We start from the raw sequence: 25,477 nt of genomic DNA on the forward strand, positions 1-25,477 counted from the left end.
CTTCCTTGTCATAATTATTCATTGGAACTAGAATTTTCAAAGGTTGGCACCAGTTTTCCAAGCCACTGCCATTGTAGCTCTATCCTATCCAAGGCAGCATTCCTAGAGCTATAAGGGACAGGTTCTTTAGGAGGAAATGGACAAAGAGGAGAGATTCCCCCCGCCCCCCACCCCAGATGGAAGTCTCCAGTTTTCCTACCATGTTTCAGTTCCCACACTTTGATCCTGTTTTGCCAAGTTCTGCTTCCCTCTCCTGGGAAGTTCTAGCCCACTCCCAGCACCCAAGTAGAAAGCATCAGATCAGAATAGTTGAGACTCTTCCACCACCACAGTGGATTTAAAGTCCTGCCTCGCCGTGGAGGACCCGACTAACGTCTTTACTGCCAGAAGGAAGCCGGGGCGCTGCTGCTTACCCTGGTGATTTGGATATTGTTCAGCTGCTGCTGCCAGTGGAGAATGGTCTCCATCCGGTACACCCACATGTTGATGTTCCCGACCAGCACAGACTTGCCGACTCTCTGGACCAGCGTACATAAGGACGTGTAGAGGGTCTGGAGTAGTTCCCTTATTAGCCTGATGTTTTGCTGGTCTTCGAGGACTGGAGTGGGGGCGGGGGAGGGGGGGGAGAAAAAAGTATTAACAGTCGTGATACTGGAAACACTGTATATTTTATAAGTGGGCCTTTCTTCTCGATTCTGCTCATGTTACGTGGGTACTGCCTCCGGGGATGTGGTTTTCTTTCTCACTGTTATTTATTCTACACTTGGCCAAGCTTCTACACTTGAGGTTACTGGGTAGAGTTTCCATTATCTAGGTCCCTCTTTGTTCTCTTCTCCCTAGTTTTCGACAAAGACTCTTTCTCCCTTCACAGTTTTGCCAGCACCAATGGCTCACCTGATTTGAAGGCAGTTTCTTTTGCCCAGCAGTGACATCCTGCCCAGCAAGTGGTCACTCGTCAGGAATGTGAGTTCCGATCCTGTCTGGCTGAGTCTTTGTGTGATTATGGATAAATTACTCTTTCTTACGGGCCTCAGTTTCCCTCTGTGTACAATGACTCAGATGAGCCAAAGATCTAAAGTTTCTTTTAGATCAAATAGTCTATGAGTCTATTCTGCTTCGTATATAGCTCAATTTTCTAGGAATTTAGAATCCGGAGGGCTTGGTTAGCCAAGGTTGGGATGTGTGCCCACATTGAGAAGCCTGAGAGGCTTATAGCAGGGCAAATGGATACTCCTAATAAAAGGATGGGAGGGTGATGGTGTCTCCCCTTTTCACAAGTGACCCTCCTTTCTGAACTGGAATTTGGCAGAAGTGCATCTGGAGTCATTCACTTCCATCCATTCACTCTTCCTTAAATCTAATGACAGGTCCACTCTATCAGAAAACCCATCTGCCCATCCCCATCTCTATAAAAAGGGGTGAGGGTGTGTGAGAGAGAGAGAGAGAGAGAGAGAGAGAGAGAGAGAGAGAGACAGAGCGTGCTCACCTTTCAGTACCACTTTTTCCAAAATGTTCATGAAGTTCTTTTGGGCGATGCCACTCAAGGATGTGAGCTGTGACTTTGCTATCAGTTCCAACAGCTGTGGATAAAAATAGAAGTTGCCAGGCTTAGAACACAGAGACATTTTTCTCCTCTAATCTTTGCTTTCGGGTCACATGACACGTAGAGACAGATCGACAGGGAGAGATAGATGGCAGGCGGGCCCACAGTGCAATAAAAAGCAGATGCTCAAAGTGAAAGACAAATGGGGGGTAATTCAAAACCCAGGAATCAGGCTGAATATTTAATTGCTTTTGTTTTCTTTTCAATATAAAGGTCTTGCTTCAGCCAGGGTGAATTCATTCTGCCTGTCCTACTTCAGCAAGTGAAGCTGAGGAACTCTAAAGGGAACAAAACTTCCAATGACCTGCAAATGTTGGAGTCATACACAATCACTCCCAGCAAGAATTTTTCTACCCCTGCTTGAACTTCTTCCCCACCAGCACCAATTACTCTCAAGGCACATTAAACCTCATGGTCAGTGAGATGCACACTTTCCAAGGAAGGGGAAATTCTTATCCAGAAGCCTCCTGCTCCTGCAGCATTCAGTAAAAATGTCTGTTAATTAGAATCTTCCATTGCACTTAAATTCCTGTGGAAAGAGGCCAATCACAGGAAAAGAGAGGAATTCGGGGTTGTCTCATATATCTACATATTTCTGCTTAGAGGCTAGGATCCTTATAGCTCCTAACCTTGGGTTCAATTTTTGATTTGACCACCTATTAGCCCTGTGGCTATGGGCAAGTTACTAAATTTCTTGGTGCCCTGGTTTCATCATCTGTACTAATAATACTCAGAGTCGTCAAGATTGTTGAGAGCTTTGAATGAGGGAATGCCCATAAAGCACAGTGCCTGGCACAAATTAGGTGGAAAATAGAGGTTGGTGTTTATTGAAAGACTGTGTCCCAATCCCACGACCCCCATTATTGCCAAACACAAAGAAATGAAGGTAATAATTTAAGTTGGTGCATCCCTAGTCTGGTCTTTCTTTGGTAGCAAAATTCTTTACAGATGTGGCAATATTTTTAAAAAATCTATTAAAAATTCTATTGTTAAAAAACGAAACTTAAGACTGGAAGGGCATCTTAGAGATCATGTAGTTCAACCAACTTAACAGATGAACAAAGTGAGGCTCAAGAGACTATCAATTTACTGAGAGCAAGGAGAGGACTCAGCAGAGACCTCAACACACTTGATGCTTTCACCGAGTTATTGAACAAAAGAAGTTGATGTAAAATGAAAATAATCTCCCCAGAGCCCAGCAGGCCCCCAACGCACTCACCTTAGACTTAGAACCAAGACCCCTCTTTGACATTAAAGCTTGAATTTCTGCTCCTAGGAAACTTTTCAAGAGCGTTTCATCTCCTGGCTAGGCCCCAGCCCAACTTCACTTTGGGTCAATAAACATCGAGTGTGACACTGTTGGAAGCGTTGGAATCAAGGCTGAGGGAACTAGCAAAGTGACATTCTAAGAAGTAGGCTGCAGAGGAGAACCGAAACTTCTGGATCAAAGCCCTAGGCAATTGAAAGAACCTCTGCTTCCAAGACATTTGTTTAAAACTTCTGTCCTCCCGGAGCCCTTTTGGAGCCTGTCAAACCACATACAGACTTTTAATTTCCTGAACATAATTTTACTTTTAAGTAAAACAAAGCAAAACAAAAAAACCACCCCAAAACCTTTTCCTGCCCGGCTTCTGTATCTCTCACACATGCAGGGAGAAGGAGGTGAGGCAAGGCGGAGGCTGGTTTGTTAAGATTAGTGCTGCTGATCCAAAGATGGAAGTAGGAGCTGATCCAGTGCCCACTGAGAGAGGCGAGAAGTCAGTACATCCGTAGAGGCCACATCCATGGGTGGTGACCACACCCGATGACCTCTGCTTGTCTGGTTCAGCTCTGTCACCAACCAGCACGTGATAGTCAAGAGAGGAGTGACAAATGGCACCAAGGGACCGGCCAGACCTTGCATTTATCTCCCTGACCAACAACAACCAGATTGAGAAGGCCAGCCCGATGGTCTATTAATACACTGTGCCTCACATGACCAGCATAAAGCAAGATGAAAGAAAACAAAAGCCTTGAGTGGCTCTCGGAACGGCAGTTGGCTGTGCACTGTGACTCATCGTGTGGTGGAATGGGGGAGGGCGGGCAGAGCTCTGCCTGAAATCTGTCCAAAACCCAGATTCCACGTGACTACCATCTCTTGAGGGTGTCAGTTTTAATCTTGTCTAAAAACACACCAATCACATGGAGAAGGCAACTCGCAAGGCTATGACTCTGCATCTGAGGGAAAACAAAAAGCCCTTTGGTCAGATTGAGACGATGTTTGACTAAGGAAGAAGAGTAATACGGCAGCGAAAATTTCTCAATCGACATCAGGATGACATGTCAACTACCCTATGTTTAACCTGATCTCAAGAAAAAGTCCCTCTTTTCACTGCCAGGCAGCTGTGGGGTCAGGAGAAAAAACCCTGCAATAGGATCACACCCAGCTTCTCTAGCTGGGTGACCTCTACAACTGTCTTTCGTTAGCAAATATTTTCTGAGTGCCCGCTCTGTCCTAGCATTGTGGCAGGTGACGTGGATATGACAGTAGGGTCACATGATAGCTAGATGCATGGAGTTTACTGTCTAGCCTGTGGCATAGGTCATTTAACCTCTCAGAGCCCCATTTTCTTCATTTCTGAAATGGAAATGAAAAGACTACCTACTTTACAGGGTTGTTATAAGAGTTAAAGAGATAAATGTGTAAAAACCCATTCTGAATACCAAATTCAAGGCATTATTACTATTATAAAATATTATTTCTTCCTATTCCAGACCCCAATCTTTTAGTGAAGTTTACAGCTGATATCAGCGTTTAGCAAACTTTCTGTAAGGGGCCAGAGAGTAAATATTTTGGGCTTTGTGGGCTATAGGCTCTTTGTCACAACTACTCAGTTTAGCAGTTATAGTGCAAAAGCAGCCTTAGGCAACATGTAAATGAATAGATGTGGCTGTGTTCCAATAAAACTTTATTTACCAAAACAGGTGGGAGGCCAGATTTGGTCCTTGGGCCATAGTTTACCAACTTTACTTCGTGCCTCAGTTTCCCCGTCTGTAAACTATGCATAATAATAGTACCAACTTTGGAGTTGCAATGAAGATTGTGTTCATAAAGCATTCAGAATAGTGTCTGATACAAAGAATATACTCATATTATTATTAGTTTTTATCATAATACAGAGAATATCACTAGGTAAAATTAATGCCAGGGAGGGCATAGTGAATTAGTAAAGTACAGATGGTTTAAAGATCTTTAGAATCCTTGTATTTCAATTTTATGTATTGTCAACCAAATGCTTAAATGGTTTCAAATTTTAATATCACTTTCTGTCATTTTTATTATGTTTGTGATACATTTTAATAGCTCCCTATCTGTTGATGAATGTTAACATTGATACGTTTTACGACTTACATAGTTGCATCTACTGTGAGGTCTTATTTTGCTAACGATAAATGGGGGTTTACTACACATCAGTGACTGCACTAAGCACTTCACATGTATGATCTCGCTTAGTCCTCAATGGTAACCTGAGGAGTTAGGCTCTCCATTTGAAAAAGAGGACACTGGCTCAGAGAAGTTAAGTCAAATACCTAAAGTCACACCAGCAGTAGTTAAGTGGTGGACTCTAACCAGATGTGTCTTAACAGAAAACATGTTAAGGACTTCAGCTTTTCAGGGTCGATCAAATTTGCATCTATGGCCAAACTTTAAAACTAGTAGCAAAAAAAAAAAAAAAAAAAAAAATCAGAGGTTAGAGTGGGAGAGAGCCAAAGCATAAGAGACTCTTAAAAACTGAGAACCAAACTGAGGGTTGATGGGGGGTGGGGGAGAGAGGAAAGTGGGTGATGGGCATTGAGGAGGGCACCTGTTGGGATGAGCACTGGGTGTTGTATGGAAACAATTTGACAATAAATTTCATATATTGAAAAAAAAAACTAGTAGCAATATCACGTATTGCTATACTCTGGGAGACAGGGTCTGGAAATGCCATATCAATATTACATTGTGACAGGTAATCAGCTTGTACTACTAAGGGAGAAATAATCCGCAGAAAGTGTTAACGACATGACTGGGCTGGGGCCATTGCTTTGGGTAAACCACTTAGGTCTACTTTCCACATCAGCATAACACTGCAGGCCCCAAACCAGTAGGTAGTATGGTGTGGAACTAGTGGTAAAGAGGACTTAAATTGATTAATTTTACTTCTGTGTTAAGAGAGCTGTGTGCCGAGGGGAGCAGGACTACATGTGGCAATTTCTTTACCAAGATGACTTAGCTGGCTGGATTCTTTGCCCCCAGCCACAAGAGAGCAAAGGAAAATGTTCTGTTGGGAAATGGCTCTTTCTTTTCGGCCGGGCAAATTTTAGCCCAGGTGCCAGTAATCTGTGCTGTGTTTAAGGAGAGGCAGGAGGGTAAGGAGGAGGAGGAAAAGGAGGAGCAAGACGGCTCTCAGGCCCCTCCTGAACTCCATGGTGTCATTGCCGCGTGGGCAGTCTGGGTATCCGGAGTGATTTGCAGTGACTGGTTGTGCAGTGACAGGAATGGTTCTGGGCTACCAGAGGAAGGGATGGTGGTCACCGCACGCCGAAACCACATCCTGCCCTTCAACTTTGGCTCGTGCTCATTTTGGAGACGTCGAGTAGGGGAAAAATCTAGTTGCAAGCAATATCGTATAGCAAATCTTGGAGCGGTTACAACCACAGTTTGAAGTGGCGTGTGGAACATGACTGGGCAGAAGAGATATTCCCCTCCTATCTCACTTAACCGAAGAAAGGACAGGTTTCTTCTCTCACCTTCGGTTCCTCATAGCATTCATACTTAAAAAAATCAGCTTATGTCACTTCTCTGCTTGAAACCCTCAAACAGCTTCCCTTAGAAGAGGATCTAACCTCCTTTCCGTGACTGGCAAGGTCCTCCCTGATCTGGCCTGTGCCCCTCCTCCAACTTCATTCTGTTCTAGCCACAAGGGCCGTCTTTGGTTTCCTGAACAGGCTCAGCTCAGTCCCACCTCCCAGCCTTTGCCCTTGTCACGGCTTCGCATGCTGGCTCTGACCCACCCCTCAGGTCTCATTCAAATATCACCTGCTCAGGGAGGCCTTCTGTGACCATCCTCTATGGAAACCTCCCAGTCGCCATTTTTATCTTACTGTGGTTTCATTGTTCCATTTACACATCTCTGAAATGATCTTGTTTCCTTATTTGTTGACTGTCTAATTGGGATATGAACCTCAAGACTGCAGGGGTTGTTTTGTTTACCAATCACTCTACCCCCAGCCTGGCACGTTGTAGGCAGTCAACCAATATTTATTTTCTAACACATTTGTCTTTTAGAATCAATGAGCATTGTAGCTGCAAGGGACCTGGGAAAGAGTATACCCAAATTCCTCCTCTTTAGATCAGGAGGCTCATGATGGTCAAATGACACAATCACGGTCGGTGCTAGATCGTCTCGACTGTTAGGCTGGAACTCATATGGGGTCTGGTTCCAGACGAATTCTTCAGGAGTAAATTACTTATAGCGCAAACAGATCACCCTTTCCAGGAAGGCAAGCAGCTGACATCTAGAGGAACGGTAAATAAATTGGGCTTCGGAAGCATCAACAGAAAGCAGTAGCTTCCCCGTGTGTTTGTTTCAGACCAAATCACACAGGGGTTAACAATAAGGCTGCTGCTGGAGCATACTCTGTCTTGCATAGGATATTGTTAAGAACATAACTTATCTCTAAATTCTTCCATCTCCTGTGACTATGGGCTCTGAAGTTTGAATTATAGGTGTGATGGAAAACATGCCTCAGGGTTATCAAAGGCAGCAAAGAAGCTTCAAGAAGCCCCTGCCATTTCTCACGTGTTCAATACCCAAGCTGGGTACCTATAGGAACATTACGTCTTTTGCAAGAAACCTTTGGTTACATCAGGCAGTGCCTCTGCTTGTACCGAGTGCCATGTACTTTCAAGACCCTTATTTATTCAGTGGATAACACAGATTAAAAACCTGGAAAGTTTTGTCCTGACTTTGAGCTTGAACACTGACAGGTTGGAAGAGAGAACATTGCAGCTACATTAATAATCTTCAGGCATGTCAAGATTGGGTAAATATTATTTGCAAGTGAAACATCTCTCTCTAACGGAGTGTTAAAATCCTAAGAAGGAGGGCCAAGTTTACACAAATTAATTGTATTCTCATCTGAGAGAAACTTGCCTGTCTTCTATCCATCCCAGATATTTTTGAACTTGTAATGGTGCCCCGCTCCCTGTTTGCATCAATTTGAGCAGCTCTGTTTGCTTCAGTCATCCTGCTTTTAGATTGGGCTTCTCGTCTACCCTAGCACTCCTAACCTCTACCCTCTGATTTCATGAGGCTGGATGTCACATTGCCTGGGCCTCTGGTTGACCAGCACTCCCCTCCCATTCTTTCTCATCTCCCGGTTTCTGCTCACAGCATTTGTCCCTGCAAAGCCTTCTTCCTGCCTCACCACCTAGCCAGCTCCTGGAAGGACTGGTTCTTCAGTCCTTCTTCAGAGATTCTACCTCTTCCAACAGGCTGTCTCTGGTGCCCGCCCCTCCTCCAGTCTCCTAGACAAGACCAAAACCCAGTCTGCCACTTCAGTAGTTGTACCTTGTCCCCCAAGTAGCCCAGAAGATCCTGATAAGCAGGGACCAGGTCTTCGTTGATTCTCAAGTGGTTATGGCAACACTAGGTAAATGTTATGGATTTCATTCAGAAATACCTATTTAGGAATTTGAAAGCATTCACCGGAAGCAGTCTTTGATCTATGGGGACCTAGCAGGGGGATGCTGTCACCTCCTTGCCTTTGGAGCTCCTCTGTCTGTGGACTGGAGGGGCCTTTGGGTCCTAGCTCACAGTTCCTGAAAACAAACCTTACCCTCAACCAGAGCACTTGGAGTACAGTGTCCAATGCTCTCAGGAGCTTACCTCCTTGCATGGGAGAAAAGTCTGCTGAACTGGCATTTTAAACTCAGCTCACCTGTCCATTTTAGCATATCCCTCTGCATAATAAGCACCTGATAATGTAGAAACTAGACAGAATTTTTGTATATTTATGGCCCATGGTGGGATAGGCTTAGATTCTGAGTTCTCAAAACAAATTTGATCTTGAGGTCTTCAAAGTGGGATAGGAAAGGAAATCTGGCAGAAAAAGTATAAAACATCAATCTCTCCATTTTATTTCATCTTTAATATCTATTGTCTATTTCTATAATCTATTTGTGTGTTTTCTAATGCCTGTAATTAGGACCCTAAAGATGAGGATATTAATGGCAACAACTGATTCTCATCGAGTGCTTACCACATACCAGGTCCTGTTGGAAAGCACTTAAATTTAGTTTTAATTCCTTGAGCAACATGATGGGACAGATACCATTATTAGCACCTTTTATAGGGATGTGATTCACAGATGAATTTATGAATATACGTAAATTGAGAGTACGTGCTTATGTTATTTGTTTAGGAGTCCATGGTCAAAAACACCACTGTTTTGGTCTCTTGGCAATTCCTCATTTTTTCAGGTGCCCCCCCCCCCTTTGATGGGTACCTTTCTACTTTTGAATGTATCCCATTACTTCTGTGGGTTATGTAGGCACCCCTATTTCTTCAGGTAGGTCCCCACTTTTGTGTGTTTTGTTTGTAAGTGTTCCCTCTTCTGTGGGTACTCAGACATTACAGTATCTGCTTGCCTCAATGCTTGTTAGGACTGAAAACCAGGAATTCTATGCGGCACAGACTTTGTCCTGTAAGATCCCTGGCAGCCTAATCAGCATTCACTGAAGGACCCACCCTGTGCCCTCAAATGTTAATGCCCCACAGTAGATTCTCACAATTCCATCCATTTCTGTGAGTCATTTTCAAATAGGCTCACGGCTCTGTTCTTTTGACTCTGTGGCCATTGGGGTGGCTGGCCTTCCTCCCTCCAACCCAGCTTCTCTCTCCCAACAGAAAAAGATACCACTGGTTTTAAGACCCAGGTGGCAGGGGCCACCCTCCATCAGAGGAAGGTGCCAAGTATGTGCAGTGCTAAATTAATCCAAGGTCACTGCGGCAGAGGAACCTAGCAAAGGGGCCAGGCTTCTCCTGCACATCACGACCCACCAACAGCATGCCCTTAATTGAAGGCATTGGGTTTGAATTTGAGTCATAGTGCCATATTTCAGTCTTTTGTTTGCCAAGCCGCCAGTCAACTTAAACTAAAACATGTTTTTGGAAAAGACTTTTAGGGGTTGTAGGAATGCAGTAACTTGCTGGAAACATTCAAATGGACTTAGGGTGGTAACGGAGAAAAAAATAATGTGCATTGGTTTAGGCTGTGATTTTCTTTTGGGCTGCAGAGGGATAGAGAGTGGGGTTGCAAGCTTTTGCTTGTCCTTTCTGATCTGCTAGCACAGATGGGCCAGTTCTCTCCAGTCGGGAGGTGGTCCTCAAGGTTCTCCAGAACCTTTCTGGTCTAGAGGTGGCATCTACATTCCACAAAGAGAGCTGGAAGACCCGGTCAAAGGGCATCCTGGCATTAAAGCATGAAAACCCTTTCCTGCATTTGTGCCCTACTGTGTCTTGTTTAAAAACGCAATGTGTAAAATCCAGCATTTGGGCTTCCAATAGTTTTTTGAGCTTGTTCCCAAACTTAAAAACACGGGGGTCCCCCAAAGGGCAGATTTAAGTAGCAATGCATGGACACCACCTTCAGTTAATTAAATCATATGCCCGAGAAGTGGCCTTCTGTAGAGAAACAAGCTTTGCAGGTGATTCTAACGTGCAGCCAGTTCAAATGAGAACCAGTGGGCCACAGCAGGCTTAGTTCAGACAGCTGTGAGTTGATGTGTGGTCTCCAAAACCCTCTCCCAGCTTACTGGAGACCCACTTTCTCCATTGGCCTTTCTGTGCCCTAGCTGAGTTAGTCAGCACTCACCTCCTCATGGGGACCAAATTCCAGCCCTACCACCAGCCCAGCCCCTGGAATGCTCACCGGCTTCCCAAGGGAGTTTCCAAAATGTGTTGGTCTTCAGGCATGGTGTAAACCAATTTTTAAAATGACCTTTCATAAATGGGTAAGTTGTTGCCTCTAAAGATTTTAGATCATCCTTAAAAACCACAGTTAAAATTGTACTTAAGCCATTGGGTGTGTGTGTGTAGAGAAGGGAATGAAGGCAGCGAGTATAATCTGAAGCCTATTAAAATAAGGTACAGATACTATATGAAAACCTTTCCTTCCCAGCTTCTATTAAAAACTTTTGACTCCATAAATTCCACAGAACTTTTGTACTTACAGATAAAAATTAGACAATTTTGAGATAGCGGTGTTGGCCACCTCTTTTATTCCCTCTGCGTTGTCTGTCTCTGAAGAGGGAAGCCAGCATGAACACATTTTGTAAAAAATGTACTTGGCTTTAGGGGCGCCTGGGTGGCTCAGTCGGTTAAGCGTCCGACTTTAGCCCAGGTCATGATCTTGTGGTTCGTGAATTCGAGCCCCACATTGGGCTCTGTGCTGATGTCTCAGAGCAGACCCTGGGGCCTGCTTCAGATTCTGTGTCTCCCTCTCGCTCTCTGCCCCTCCGCACTTGCACTTTGTCTCTCTCTCTCAAAAATAAACATTAAAAAAAATTTTTTTTTTAATGTACTTGGCTTTAAGGAGATTAAAAAACATTTTTTAAAGCCCTTCAAAGTTGGTTCAGTTGTTCACTGGAACTAAGGAATCACTATGGTACTATATTAGACCATTATGTCCAAGTGGTAAGATGGGGAGGACATATCGGCAAGCTACTTTGCAAAGTTGGCTTAAGGGTAAGAATATATGACATGTGCATTGACTTCCTTAGAAGAAAACCCTCAAAGCGCAGTGCCTATCATTAAAATGTTTTAAGCTCTTTATAAAAATAACATTATTTCTCAAATTATAGAGGACTCTTAACAGTGAAAGGGGAAAAAAAAAAAAAAAAAGATTGTTCTTTCCAAAATAGAAACACTTTCCACTATTGCTGAACCTGACAGCTCTGAGAGCATTCAGCAGTTTCTCTAACTTCAAGATTATTTGAGGGAAAGTGCTCACATTTTATAATTAGATACTATCAGATACAAGTCCTCTATGCTGAGTCTTAATCAAGTGGCAGGCAGATTTCCCATTAATCTTTTTTTTTGGAAGTAGAAAAACATTTATCAACTGAATTGAAAAGGTATATTAGGGAGAATCAATGATAATTTAGGTGAATAGGCAATAATAAATATTAGTAGCTGACTCTGAATAATTGATTCCGATTTGCAGGGTATCTTCATATATAACATTACTGAGTTCACAGCTACCCTGTGAAGTTGGGGTTGTTCTAAATCCTTGTTACGGAAGGGGCGGCTGAGCCTTAGGCTGTAATAGTATGAAAGTTGCGGGGCTGAGGCCTGACCTCAGACCATTGTACCTTCAGTCCTCTGCTTGCAGAGAACTTACTGTAGCAGTGAAGAGTGTGGACTCTAAGACTGACCAGGTTTCAGATCCCGATTTTGTCGCTTATGTAGCTTTGTGACCTTGGACAAGCCATTTTACTTTGCCGTATTTCCGTTTATTGAAACAGATAATAAAAGTACCCACACTTCATAGGGTTAATGGACGAATAAAGGTGAAGGCACATAATTGCACGAAGATAGAGTTTTGCTATTATGACCTTGTTCCTTTGCTGTATTTCTTGTGAAAGGGAAAACAAGTCGAAAGACCCATCTACAAACTGACTGTTTTGCTGATCGGTTTGTAATTAAGACATCAGAACTGGGTGTCCTCCTCTGACACCTAGAAGATGGAAAGTATTCATATTCTTAGCAACAGAGTTTCCAGCTCTTGCTGGGCCTGTCTCCAACCAGCCTGGGCTGGGTTGCAGGCCACAGTGACCTCCCTGAAATGGCAGAGTCACACTGAATGACGTGAACATTTCATCAAGAAGGTCTCTTATTTTCATCCCTTTTGGATTGGAATAAGGGCTCAGCTGAAAGCTGACAGATTTACTCATGTGGTCACAGGCTCAGCTCAGAGCTTCTAACCTACAAGGAGGCTTGAGTTTTTATCAGGTCAGCTGGGACGGCCAGGCCAGCATCTGCCCTGATGACAGGTGAATGATCCAGGCCTCAAGGGGCCTTGAATGTCATTGCTCTGGCTGAGCCGTGGCAATCATGTGACTCAGTGACGGGGCACTGAGAAGCACAACAACCCAGGAAAAAGCAGATAAAAACCCAGCTACCCAACACCCACAAGTGGTAAATTCCCTCCTACGTTTTTTAAAAATTTGTTTTTAATGTTTTATTTTGGTTTTTGAGAGACAAAGAGAGACAGAGTGAAAGCAGGGGAGGGGCAGAGAGAGGGGGAGACACAGAATCTGAAGCAGGCTCCAGGCTCTGAGCTGTCTGCATGGAGCCTGATGCAGGGCCTGAGCCCGTGAATGCAAGATCATGACCTGAGCTGAAGTCAGCCGCTTAACTGACTGAGCCACCCAGGAGCCCCTAGTCCCTCCTACATCTGAGACTAAAACCCAAACAGCTGCTACCTCTCAGGTTGAACCACTGACAGAAATGCACAACAGAGCTAAGGGTGGTGGTGGGGGGGAAACAACAACAATAAACCAATTAAAAAGAATCACTGATTTGGAGGGCATGTTTAGACTTATTTGCTTTACTACCTTCATCATTAATATCTTGCCAAAGCTCCTTAAAATTTTTTTTTCCCAACATGGGGTTTCAAATGTAAAGCAACGGACCTGAACAGGTAGTTTCACGCTTTAGGTGAACAAGAGACTGAACGTGGGGTGGGAGGGCGTCACAGGAAAGATGCACTGAGGTGCTTTGAACTTGTCTGGTGTTGTAGCCTAAACCAAGAATGCCGTGGGGTCACCTAGAGTCTGCTAACGCAGGACAAGGAGGAGGACAGTGAGAACAATCAGAGGTACAGAAGGTTTTAAAATAAGCCATGGTGTTTTTTGGCTTTCTTACTACTGAATTCTCTCTTGCTAATGTGGCTGCCAGAGCCCTTGCTGCCTGCAGTGTGTTCCCATTTATGGTGGGGGGAGGGAAGTGGCTCACATGAGGACTATGGCCGTTCCTGTCTGTCACAGTCAATCTCAGGGACATCCTCACGGGATCCACATAAGGACTCGAAGTAGATCTGGACAGAAGGGAGTTGAGAAGTCTGTTTTCTGCTTTCCTCAAAATTCCCAGTGTCCTACAGAGTTATTCTTTGGGGGGGAACTATCTCAAGAGAACCTGAAAAAGATAATTCAACTGAGACCCTGGGAACCTATAGAGACTTACCCGTACGACGTAGTTAAATCTTCTGGAGTCTAGAATGGCAGTTGAGAAGTCCAGCCTGTTGAAAGCTTCCCCCAGAGTGCAATATCCATGGCGCTGAATGTGAAAACGGGGGGGCACAGAGGTCATTCTCCAGAACGGTCCACCTGGACTCTACTGGCAAGCTGGATGCCTGTCTTAGGTAACCTGTGGCCATATGCTGTTTTCCTGGGCCATGATAAGCTCTTTCTGGGAGCCCCCTGCGAGCCACAAAGATGGACAGTGCAGCTAGCAGCTGCTTTAGTCTGTGACTCACATGTTAAACACCCCTCTTCGTGACTTGCACCATTTGGACCCTTGTTCTCCGCATGAACTTGAATGGGAAAATCCTAAGTAGTTGCTTATCCGGGAAAGGGCAGGAGTTGGACATAGGATGGGAGACGAAGATAGCTGGTCACTGTAGCATCTCCTGGGAGGAGAATTAGACTTCCTTGTGTCAACCCTGCCTGCTACCTTGCCTTGCATCTTTACTGCTTTTCTCATTGGGATCATCAGAAACATTTTTTTTTTTTTTAAGGCTTCATGAGGAGGCAAAAGAACTTTTGATTTTTTTTACCTATGAACGCACAAGCACTGGGAGCAGAGAGCCCTGACTCACAGTCTCAGCTCTGCTCTGAGTAGCTGGATAATGGCGGGTGTGCCCTTGACCTCCGTGGGGCCCCAAACCACAGAGGGACTTATGTATTCACCAAGGTCCCTGACAGTGGTAGAAATTCCATCATTCTACCACACTGCTTGATAACCTAAATATCTGAGCAGATGCCTGTGCAGGGAGAAAATGTACATAAAAGGGTTTTATAAAGTGCCAGGCAAATGTAGTTGTAACAGTGCCTTGTCCCCTTCTAGGTCTAGCTCAGTGTCTCATACTGAGCAGACATGAAAACTTCTGCTGTGTTTAGTGATTAGCCCCTCCAGGGCTAAAACTTAACAAAGTTGGAGTCTGAAGAGATCTCAGAACAAGAAAGAGGCACTGTTCTCGGGGCAAGGCCAAGGCTTTATAACAATACATTTGAGATGGGTATACTAATCTTTATAAAGCACTTTTACATACGTGATCTCACTGAATGACTGGGGAGTCCACCTAGTGACTTTGGCTTCTCACTCTCTCTGATGGTTGGGTAGGTGGTGAGCTGCTAGCCACTACCCCCCACACCCAGCCATGATTTGAAGTCATATTCTTGCCCACTTTCCCTCCCTTTCCTGTTGGGAGAGGCATAAAGCTAAGCATATGCTTTAAGGAACAGATGGATGCTCACCTCTTTAGTACTTCCTTTGTGAACATAAATCCATTTTTCTTGGTGGAAATCTACAGAGGCAAAAAAAAAAAAAAATTAAAAACAAAAAACCCCACAGCTTTAAAATTTGCAACATGCCCCAAATTTTAAACTTGTTTCTTTTTCATATACTCCAAAGTGTTAAAAAAGTTTTAACAAAAAAAGACAGAGACTCTACTGACAATCTAAGAAACGCAAATGCCTAATTTCTGCAGTGTATACATATCGGAGTTATGCTTACCGGGTCTGAAGCTCTCCAAATCTTTGATCATCAGATTTAGTATACCAAAGCTCCAAATTGAAAAAAATCAAATACCCAAGTACAAGTTTGTTTTAAATGTCAAACCTACAACTTATACAAGGCCATAAAAAGTAGAAATAAAGCAGATAACATGAAGAGATCATGTAGTATGGGTGGATTAAACTAAAGATCTGTGATTCTGGCTTATTTCTAGAACTTTATACTCTTACACCCAGCATCTAGAAATGTAGTAGTATTTAGACAAGGAAAGAGGGAGAAACAAATCTATTTTCAAAGCCTCACAACACGTACCAAATAAAAGCACATGCTGGAACTGATTCAGCTGACCATATCACTGTATAATAACTAAATTAACTACGTCAAATATTAGTGACAAGTGGGGGGAAAAACCCACTCTGACTAGCAACTGACTTATAAATAAGACTATAACGAACACATTGATCTTGCTTGTAAAATGCACGGCCGGGTTTCTGAGTGCAAAGTTCCCAATGACCTCTGTCAATGACACAGTAAACATTAAAGCAGATGTCTAACACTCGAGGTCTGATTTTCTCCCCTCCCCCGCAAAGAACCAATCCTAGCGATCTTCAAACAGCTTTCTTTTAAGTTCAAAACAAATGGCTTACACTGGGTTTTGGTTTTGCTATTCAGCATGTCCTTCTTTCTCTTCTTGGCTGCAACATCATAGTTCAGGCTGTTGAAAAGATTCTCCTTATCGTATACTTCCTTGTTGCAATAACTAGGAATAACAGGAGAGGGGATGAGCTATAACAGCTATACTTTAATAAGAGCTGTTTCTATAAATAACTTACCAGGTTCTAAAACACAAACATACATCTTCTCAAACAAAACAATAACCCTGTCAAAAGAAGTCTGTTCAGGCACAGACCTCCCTCTTTGGGGATGAAATATTGTCACATCTCTGTGGAAGGCAGGGATGGGGGCTTCTACTGCTTTTGAATTCCCAACAGTGCCTGCCATTGTGTCTGACACACAGCCCTTTACCCTTTAACTAAAGGCAATGCCGGGCACTACAATATTACTTTAAGCAAAAATGACGACTGCAGGGGGGAGGGAGAGGGATGATTACTGCTATCACTGTGGTACACAATGCCTTCATTTTGCAAAAGCATCCACCCTAAGCTGCTTTCTAAGAAAAAAAAAAAAAAAGTCTTTATGGAGATATTATTCACATACCATACAATCCACCCATTTAAAGTGTACCCAAGCTTCTTTTAACTAGCATGCTTCCATCATGCCTTTGAAACATGATCACATTAACAAAAATCTGACTTACATACTCCATTTCTAGGAGACGTTGAGCATACAGTGCTAATTGTTTAGATTTCATGGAATTCTGTGACTAACACTCAGCATCATGCTGCGAGGTGAAGACCTTGGGTCCTAAATGAAACCAGCTGATTTCACAATTCATAAATTTATAAGGGCTGAAAAAACAGAACTGCCCAGTTCACAGGTCCCTGAAGGACGCACACATTCAACTTGGGTCAGGTGCATATTTCTGCCAGTAGGCTGAGCTATCATTTTGGGGAGCTGAGTTCTATTCTGTGATACCACATAACTTCACAGTAAATCTCTGAAGAGTTTTCATTGAAAGGATGCTGGAGAAATATTGAAGTATAGTGAGTAGATCCCCCGAGCCCCATGGGGATGTATGTACAAGGCAGGATTTAGAATTCCCACTAGTAAAACATAAATCAGGGGCTTTTTCTTGTATCACCGATATATCAGAGCTCTTTAATTTTCTGAGTTCCTTTGCTGAATTTAAAATGTGGTTTGCTTTACATCTTCTTTGGACATACATCTGTTGGATAAAATGAGGTACACCTGCACTTCTCTATTCCACAGACATTATGCAAATGGCAAAAGAGAAAAGGGGGTTTGAAACAATTTCCAGTATCCTGTTGCTACAATCGTCTCAAGTAGCACTTCAATAAGTACAATAAGTATCTTGCTACATAAATGCTTACACATGATATCACCAACAACGTGCTCAGTGTTTCTGGACCCAGAGGAATAAGCTTGATGGATAATCTATCATTTGTTAATCTGCCCTTGTAAGGCCATGTTTAATACCACTTATTGAGATTTCTAACATCTCTAGCCTTCTTTTCATTTGGGGAAACTGGATATTTTTAGGTTTCATAGAGATTACTGCAGAAATGTCTTCTCTTAGAGACAGTTTCTTAAACGAGCCAAGGGTGAATGTTTGGGGCCAGGCTCTGTGTCACGCGTGAGTGTGTGTTTGTCTACTTGCATGACAGTAGTGTACAAAACCACCGACTGGTCAGTGATCTGCTCCAAGGTCAGCAAGAAAAGAGAGAACAAGGGAGCGCTGGACTCTGAGTCCTTAAAGCCAACTTAAGAATTTCAATCAAAGTTGAGAAGGGGAAAACATGGAAGGTTACTTGACTGGTCCATGGTGTACCAAAGCTGAGAACAGCTTTAGAAAGCAAAGTTAAGAACGTTTTTCATGTAAAAACACCTCACGAAGGCTTATTTTTAAAGAAAACACACTCCTACACCATGAACGAAAACCTAGAGCTTAAATTCCACCTGTAGAGAGCCATAAAATGAAGCGGTCTTATTCTCAGTCACACTTCTGAGGTTTGGCAGAAAGTTTTCAGAGCCTGGACCTTAGATTGTGGCCATTCCCCAGAGATTTTAAATATTTACAGTTCATCTTACTCTCTTCTAATTGAGAACATTACTCAAAGGAATTTGAGCACCTGCTTTCCTCATAGAGATGACAATAATCTGCTTTAAGCCTGAGCGACTCATTTCCAAAGTTAGTTGAAGAAGAATTTGACATCATTGATGATGTTCTTCCACTGTAGAATGTAGAAACGCTTCAACCAAAGACAAACCCTGCATTTTTCTCTTGATTATTAGGTTTTGGACTTCAGAGGTGGGGCCTGGAAGGAAGGGCTAGGAGGTTTATTTGTGTTGTCTGCTTGTAGCTTTTCTTTCAAGCAATAATATACTCAGAGGTTATTCTGAGAGTTCAATTATGTCCATCCATTTCAAGGAAATGCAAGGCCAAGAGAAAATTACAACTGAAATTTTTAACAAGAAAAGCCACCACCATTTAGGAACCATGACATTTAACTTTTTTTTTTTTTTTTTAAGTAGAACTATTTAAGGATGCTAATTACCTCATTAAATTCAAGAATAGCCACTGAAGTTGCCACTTGGTGGTTAGTTTTTACTAATCTTGATTTTTATAGGCACAGGCACAGAATAAGAAAAAAGACCTTGCCCAGCCTTATACTATCAATATACACGTACCTAGATATTTAAAGACAACTTTAGAAATGATGGAAAGATTTTGAAATAAGACCATTTGGGCAGAGGAGATAAGGGCACCGGTGGGGGGAAAGGCCTATTTCTCATTTTGTTCTGCAATCACAGGCCATTTAAGAAAGCTATGGAGGGCCTAAAGGGTTTGGTTGTGGATTAAAGCTGGTGAGATTTCTATGCTAATTTGCTCCAATACTGACGCAAATCGTCAGACTCCCTACCCAGATTGTTCTGGTGAAACAAACAGCCTACTATATGAAGCTTGTAGAACAGTGCCTTGCACACAGTAAGCACTCATAAAAATTTGACCTATTATTTTTGTCTTCTGCACTACTCGTCCAGGGCACCAAGCTTCCTGCTTCCTGGTTCAGCCTCAGCTATGTGCAAAGCAACATTGGAGTTTTCAGCTGCAGGCCTGTAGACTTGGAAAAGAGTGGCCTGAGGTTCAGATCGCTGAGATGACTCATTCTGGGGGTGGGGGAAGCTGGAGCGTTGTTGGTGAGGCTTGGAGGTACCTCAACTACCACTTCCTTGAAGCATTCTTGGACCACCCCCAATTCATGCCAAGCGCTTTCCCTGAACTTTTCATCTGCCCACCCACGTTTAAACTGGTCATTCCTCTGCTGTCTTATGCAAGTACCCCTTTTAAATGAGGGGTACTGCTTTAAACTTATCCTAAAGCCTGCCATGATCTCTGTTCATGGCTGGGATGGGCTTTGTAAGGTTCTGCTGTTGGAAGGGGACAGGGCCCAGAACACAGAATGGCCAGCAGAGTCCAGAGAAGGCGTGCCGTCCAGACGGGCTGGGGTCAACTGTAAACACTCTCCCCAGGTCGGAACACACCAAATGTACCCTTCATTCCCGACTCTTGTTCAGGCAGCTCACAGAATTGAACGTGGAATCAGAGAAGTGTAGCAGGCCTCTGTTGTCCTGTTTCATTACCTCCCCTCCCCCTTTGGAAAGGGCCGTGGGCCTTTTGTTTTCTCCTAACAGGAGAGGCATTCACCTGTGTAGGCAGGCGGTCAGCCCAAACCTTACATCACAGAGAAACATGACCAAGACTAAAAACAGTGGGGATATTTGAGACTCCAGACCTAGGTCCAAGAAGGCCAACTGCTTTTAAGAAGTTGGCAGACTTCTCATGCTAAGTAGGGAAGGGATTGTTTACAATTGGTGGAGGAAAAAAATACTCCGCAAACAAACAGCCAGCTGCTTTGCCAGGAGCTACCAAACGATTCCTAAACTCTGACTCCTCCAAGAGCCACAGGTGGCCACTGTATTGATCACCACTTGTGGTAACTATGGCGGTGCTACGGCACTGGCTCAGAAGGCACGAAATGGGAGGAAAGGAGGAGGCTCATGGAGGGGTCTGAGGGGTGTGAAGCTACCTGATCCCAGCCTAGGTTAAACTTTTGTGGTAAGTTAAAACCATCTTCAAGGTCTTCCACTCTGTGGCGAGAGGAACCACTATCTACTATCTGCTTCTAAAGGGGAGTGATACCAGCTTATCTCTTGGAGCAGATACAGTGTGAATATTTATGTGAACCAGAGGCTCAGTATCTTGAATCCTCTATTGCTGAACGACTGCATCCTACTGACGAGAAACCTATAATCATATTTGGGTGAGCCGCTGGGACATCATTCAGCAGATCCTTGCTGTATTTCCCCAGAAAGAATCTGGACTGTTGTACAGAAATAAAAGTAACAAACTATCAAGATCATCATTCCTTAGGAATGAGGAGGCAGGAAGGAAGCTTCTATTCTACTAGAAGCAAGCTTCTAGTCAAGGGAGAATAATTTAGGCATAATTGGTAACTCGCATCCCTAAAAGGTTAAGAGTCTAGTGACAGCAATTGGTCTGTTTTTCTATTAAGTAAATTATCTGATTTGCAATAAGACTTCTTATTTGCTCTCCAAACTCTACAGTTTGCCTCAAAATATCTTTAACATAAGGGTTATATATGCTTTTGTCTCTCCTGACAGACCCCCAGGATTAAATGCTTTTTTTTTTTCCATTGGAAGACTAAAGGAGTTTGATATTTTACAAATAACAATCAGATGGGGGGGGGGGCACGCTCTGGAGGTCAAGCTGTCAAAATAACCACACTTTCTTGACAGTTTTCTTAAAATTGAGTGCCAGGGGGCTCAGCCACAAAAACCACTGGTAAATCTCAGTAAGTGGGAACCTGGTCAGGTTACAGAACTCATCACCGGAATCAATTTAAGGGTTCTGGTGCCAGTGGTTTCAACCAAAGGCTGCACGAACAGGCATCCAAGGGTGACTGGGCTGCACTGATCGCCTCTGGACCCGCTTTCATTGCCCTTCCCACCTGTTCCAAATGTCAGGGATCTGGAAGTCAACTGTTGCGATCCGGGACTGACAGATTCCAGACCACTTCACTTACTAGACAGCGCTTCTGTGTTATAACCAAACGGAGCGGACCTCGGGTTTTCAACCAGACTGACGGGGCTCAGGGGGTGGGGGGTGGGGTACTTTTTGCAACTGACGGGCATCACTTGAAATTATTTCGCTCAGAAAACTGACCGAAAGGGCCACTAAAGAAACAGGTGCAAGCGCTTCTCCTTTCAGAAGCAGAAGGCTTGTGGGTGGCCTTCCCGCCTCCCTTCCCTCCTCCGCAGCTCCGCAGTCGCGAGTCTTCACCCTGGTTCCGCCAGTCCGCCCCGCAAGCGCCGGTGCCCCAGGGACCATCTGGCCGCCCCTTCCTGGTTACTCATCCTCCCTGCCCACTCTGCGGTCGCCCGTGCGTGGGAAGAGCCTGGAGGTGCTGCACCCATGTCCGATCGCGTCACCCGACTTGTGCCCACGGCGCTAGGGTGCTCCGAGCCCCGCCACCCCCAGCGGTTGAAAGGTGCGAAGCTCACTCGCCCGCTCCCCCGCCCAGGCGGACGGCGCGACTCCAGTGTCCTTAAGGCAGGGGTCCCCTGAAGTTGTATGCTTGAGTTTGAACGTTTGCGGACAAGATCTGCGTCTGTCGTCAGATTCCCAGAGGGACCCGGGGTTCTGTAAAGAGTTGTGCCCACTTGGAGACGCAGACCCTGAACAATAAGAGAAACCAAATTCCCCGAATCCCGTGCTCTAGCGACCTCTGCAGAAACCCGGTCAACTTCTCTCTCCTCCCCTGCACTCCGCCGCCCCCACCCCCGCCGCCCTCGTCCAGGGGCTTCCTCCTCACCCCGTTCCAGCCCTGCGTGCCCCCCACTCTCCCGCCCCTGCGCCCCCGAAACCAGCCCAGGTCTGTTTCGCGGGGCTGCAAGTTGGTGGCGGATCCACTCACCTGCTGAGGTCGCTCACGAAGCTGCCGCTCTTCTCATCCAGGAAGCGCTTCCAGCCATCGGCCGTCTTCACCCAGCTCTGCCCGGGGGACCGCCAGTCCTGCCCGAGGAATGGCATGGCTCCGGGGGCGACGCGACGGTCGGACTCGGCGGACTGACGGACAGGACCGGCCGGGCGGCCTCGGGGACGCGCTGCCCTGGGCGGACGCTCAGGGGTGCTGGGGCCGACGCGGGGGCGGCTGCAGGGAGGCGGCGTGGAGGGCTGCGGGTTCGGGGGCCGCGGAGCCGAGCGCCTGGGCTCGGAGAGGGCGCGGCGCCGGGGAGGGCCGCAGGGCGCGCGGGGCTGGCCAGTGTGCCGCGCCGCCGTCCCGGCCGCAGTATTTATCGCGGGCCGCCGGCCCCGGCCCTTTGTTGCCGGAAGAGCCGCCTGCTCTTAGCCCGGCCCCCCCGCCGGAGCCCACGTGGCTTTGTTTATGGGCTCGGCTTGTTTTCCGAGGCGCCCGCGGCTCCCGCTCCCGAGGCTGTTGCACAACCGCGCGCCGGTGGAAACTTGAAGCCGCGCTGCCAGGCCGGGGCTCCCGCCGCCCCTCCGCCCCTGGCCCCCCGGCGCCCGCTCCCCGCCCCCCAGGGCGCAGCTGCCGCCGCCGCCGGGAGAGCGGGGCCCGGCGCTCGGGAAGCCGCGCCCCGTCCTCCCGCGGCTCCCGGGCTGGCGCGGCGCAGAAAGGAGGCCCGAGCGGCGTCTGGGTCACTGCTGGGCGGGGGTGGGGAGGAGGGAGAGCTCCCCTCCCATCCCCGAGCTGTCACTGAGCCCCGCGATCAGAGCAGCTCTTCCGGAACTGGGGGAGCACAGCGCGGCCGGGAGCAGAGCGGGGGAGGAGACCACAGCCTCCGAGCCTCTCTCGCAGCCCCAGCCCCGGCTCTTGGACGGAAGAGGGCAACCCCCACCCCACCCTGCCCCCGGGCCGCCGTCAACGTGTCCTCTGCCAGGCCTGTCTCCGAGGGTGCCAAAGAGAGGACAAGGACAGGGAGGCCGGGCGCTTCTGGTGCCTGCGGGGTGGGAGTGGAGAGCAGGGACAGTCCCCCACCCTACTCTCTCTCTCAGCACGCTAAGCGAGCAGCGCCGACCTCTGGGGCACCAGGCCGCACGTTAAAGGTGTCCGAGCCTCGCTCCAGCTCCGGGGCTGTGCCCGCCTCTCCTTCCCGCGGTTCAACATCCTCAGGGCTGTTAATTTCTCTCCGGGAAATACTAGGCCAGGAGTTACGTTTTAGTTTTGGTGTGCGTTGAGGGCGAGGGACGCAGAAGCCCATCCACCCGACCGATGGGGGTTAAAGGAAGTGCGGTGAGCTGGCGGTGCCCCAGTGCAGGTGCCGAGACCCTCAGGGACTAGCTTGTTAACCCGGTCTTCATAACCTCGGGCAAGCAGCCAGTGTGGGAGCGACACGGGTTTTCCAGATGAGGGCACTAAGGGCCCCAGAGGAAAGTTAAGCCGGTGACTTACCCAGGATGGCAAGGCTAACTTCTTCACAAGCCTTAGTACCATCTGAAATCACCCTGTTCAGTTTTAGTTTTAGTTTGTTTGTAATAATCCATTCCTCTCCATCCCTCTCTGCGAACGTAAACTCCTTGAGAGCTCCTAGGTCTTGTTGGAGGGATATCCCAGCACCTTGCCAGGCCAAGAGTAGACTTTCAATAACTATTTGTTGTAGGAATAGGCGATCGGATGTGGGAGGCTGCTGGCTCGGGGTAGCTCAGGAAACCCTTCGTGACTTCTAGTTATGATGCTTCACAGTCTGATCTGTTGGGCAATGAGAAGGCACATAGCAGTTGTAGCAAGTAAAAATTCCACACTCAAGAATTAGTTTCAAACTTGACCCCTCAATATTTCTTCCTCTGCAGCCATCTACAAGTATTTTCTGTTCCACAGACTGTGCAATCTTTAAGGCTTAAAGTAGGCAAAATGATCGTGTGAGCCTTGGGAGGGGTGCATGGTGGAGGGGGAAGGAGATGTTTTTAATAAAGTCTGTTTTCAAGTAGCCAGAGTTTTCTGATTCAGGTTTCCCACCATAAATAATTTATCAGTGTGGTAATAGTAAAAATAGCTTGTAAAAACAGCGCAGAAGATCCTAAACAAATGATAAACACAGTGATCATGCTAACAGATGAGACAATGTTGAGTCTGGCCTTTGCTGGACAGAACTGATATCTGCAAGGGAGCGTAATTGAGGGATGTGATTATTAAAGATGCCTGCTAGTTACATGTCCCTAAGCTACATCACTGTAGAAACCAAAGAAGGCAGAAGATTGGAATTCCAATTCTGCTAGGGCAACACACTGCTGTCTGATGTGGATGAATGACTTAAATTCTGGAGACTCAGTTTTTTGAACAATCAAGAAAAAAATAGAGCCTCTAATGCGTCCCTCTCTGGATTGAAAGCATTGTAAATGGGATTATCGGTACTAGTTCTTTCATCCTCTTTGATGACGTTACACATCCACGGGGCCCATGGCCTCCTAGTGATGTGTACTTCTCTGATTCTTGATGTTGGGCTTGGCTAGGTGACTTGCTTTGGTCGGTGGGATGCCGGCGGATATGACATGAGGAGATATGGTGTGCATGCTTGTCTGGTTGATTTTGTGTTCTTGTGTTTCCGTGGCAAGGGTATACCCTGGGTAGCCACTGCTAGAACCTTGGTCCCAGGATGGCACACAGGGAGCAGACACCTCAGTTGCCCTACAGATATATTAGCAAGAAATAAATGTTTATTCTTGAATGCCGCTGACATTATTGTGGTCTTTGTTACACAGCCAGTAGCGACAAAGGATTGAGTGGCTGAAAGTTTGTCAAAGTTTTTTTCACTTCTAAAATTCAAGCATAGGAAGGAAATCACTTTTTTTTTTTTTGCTAAGAATTAATCTCAGAGAGCCTCAGTGTTTGTTTCTTGTACTTCAGCTCTATCTTCCTTCTAAAAAAAAAAAAAAAGAAAAAAGAAAGAAAAGGAAAGAAAAAAAAGTTGTGGTTATCCTATCTAACCCAGCCTTCTTCTGAAGTGTCAGTGACTGCTTTAGATTTCCCACACCATTAAACATCTAACTCGACACTTCTTCAAACATATGGTTTCTGCTAGGAAGCCTTTCAATGCTGAGCCCCTCAGGATAAAGAAAGTGCTAGACTATCTTTAGAACAGTTAGCTTCATATCAGATACTGGCTGGACTTTGCAAAGTCTTGCGATTGGAGGCCATATCGAGACTGAGCATTTGAGAACCACAAAGACAAGGTATCAGCTAAGGTGTCTTAGCTTCCGACTGAAGATGCAGAGGCAGACGGATGCTCCGAGAATTTCACAAGGCACAGGCCGGGGAGGACCCGCATGGCCTGGTTTGAGCAGGGCACACAATGCGAGTACGTTTGCATG

The 25,477-nt window shown here is 45.8% G+C and overlaps 1 protein-coding gene across 2 annotated transcripts in view; it reads right to left on the bottom strand.

Annotated features, from left to right (window-relative positions):
- FBXO32 (F-box protein 32) overlaps nucleotides 1-22,425 on the bottom strand; it is a 35,509-nt gene extending 13,084 nt beyond the window's left edge. Inside the window, exons 1-6 of one of the 2 annotated variants that reach the window (XM_042972972.1) lie at nucleotides 22,065-22,425; nucleotides 16,074-16,186; nucleotides 15,168-15,217; nucleotides 13,876-13,968; nucleotides 1,487-1,580; nucleotides 414-598 (exon numbers count right to left, since the gene is read on the bottom strand). In XM_042972972.1, coding sequence (XP_042828906.1) covers nucleotides 414-598; nucleotides 1,487-1,580; nucleotides 13,876-13,968; nucleotides 15,168-15,217; nucleotides 16,074-16,186; nucleotides 22,065-22,180 — 651 coding nt within the window. In that variant the 5' untranslated portion in view covers nucleotides 22,181-22,425. Of the gene's footprint in view, nucleotides 1-413; nucleotides 599-1,486; nucleotides 1,581-2,822; nucleotides 3,058-13,875; nucleotides 13,969-15,167; nucleotides 15,218-16,073; nucleotides 16,187-22,064 lie in introns of those variants that run through there. The other variant, XM_042972973.1, reaches the window with a different exon arrangement.
- Nucleotides 22,426-25,477: the final 3,052 nt, after the last annotated feature.

Source organism: Panthera tigris, chromosome F2 (assembly GCF_018350195.1).
Source record: "Panthera tigris isolate Pti1 chromosome F2, P.tigris_Pti1_mat1.1, whole genome shotgun sequence".
Classification (NCBI taxonomy): domain Eukaryota; kingdom Metazoa; phylum Chordata; class Mammalia; order Carnivora; family Felidae; genus Panthera; species Panthera tigris.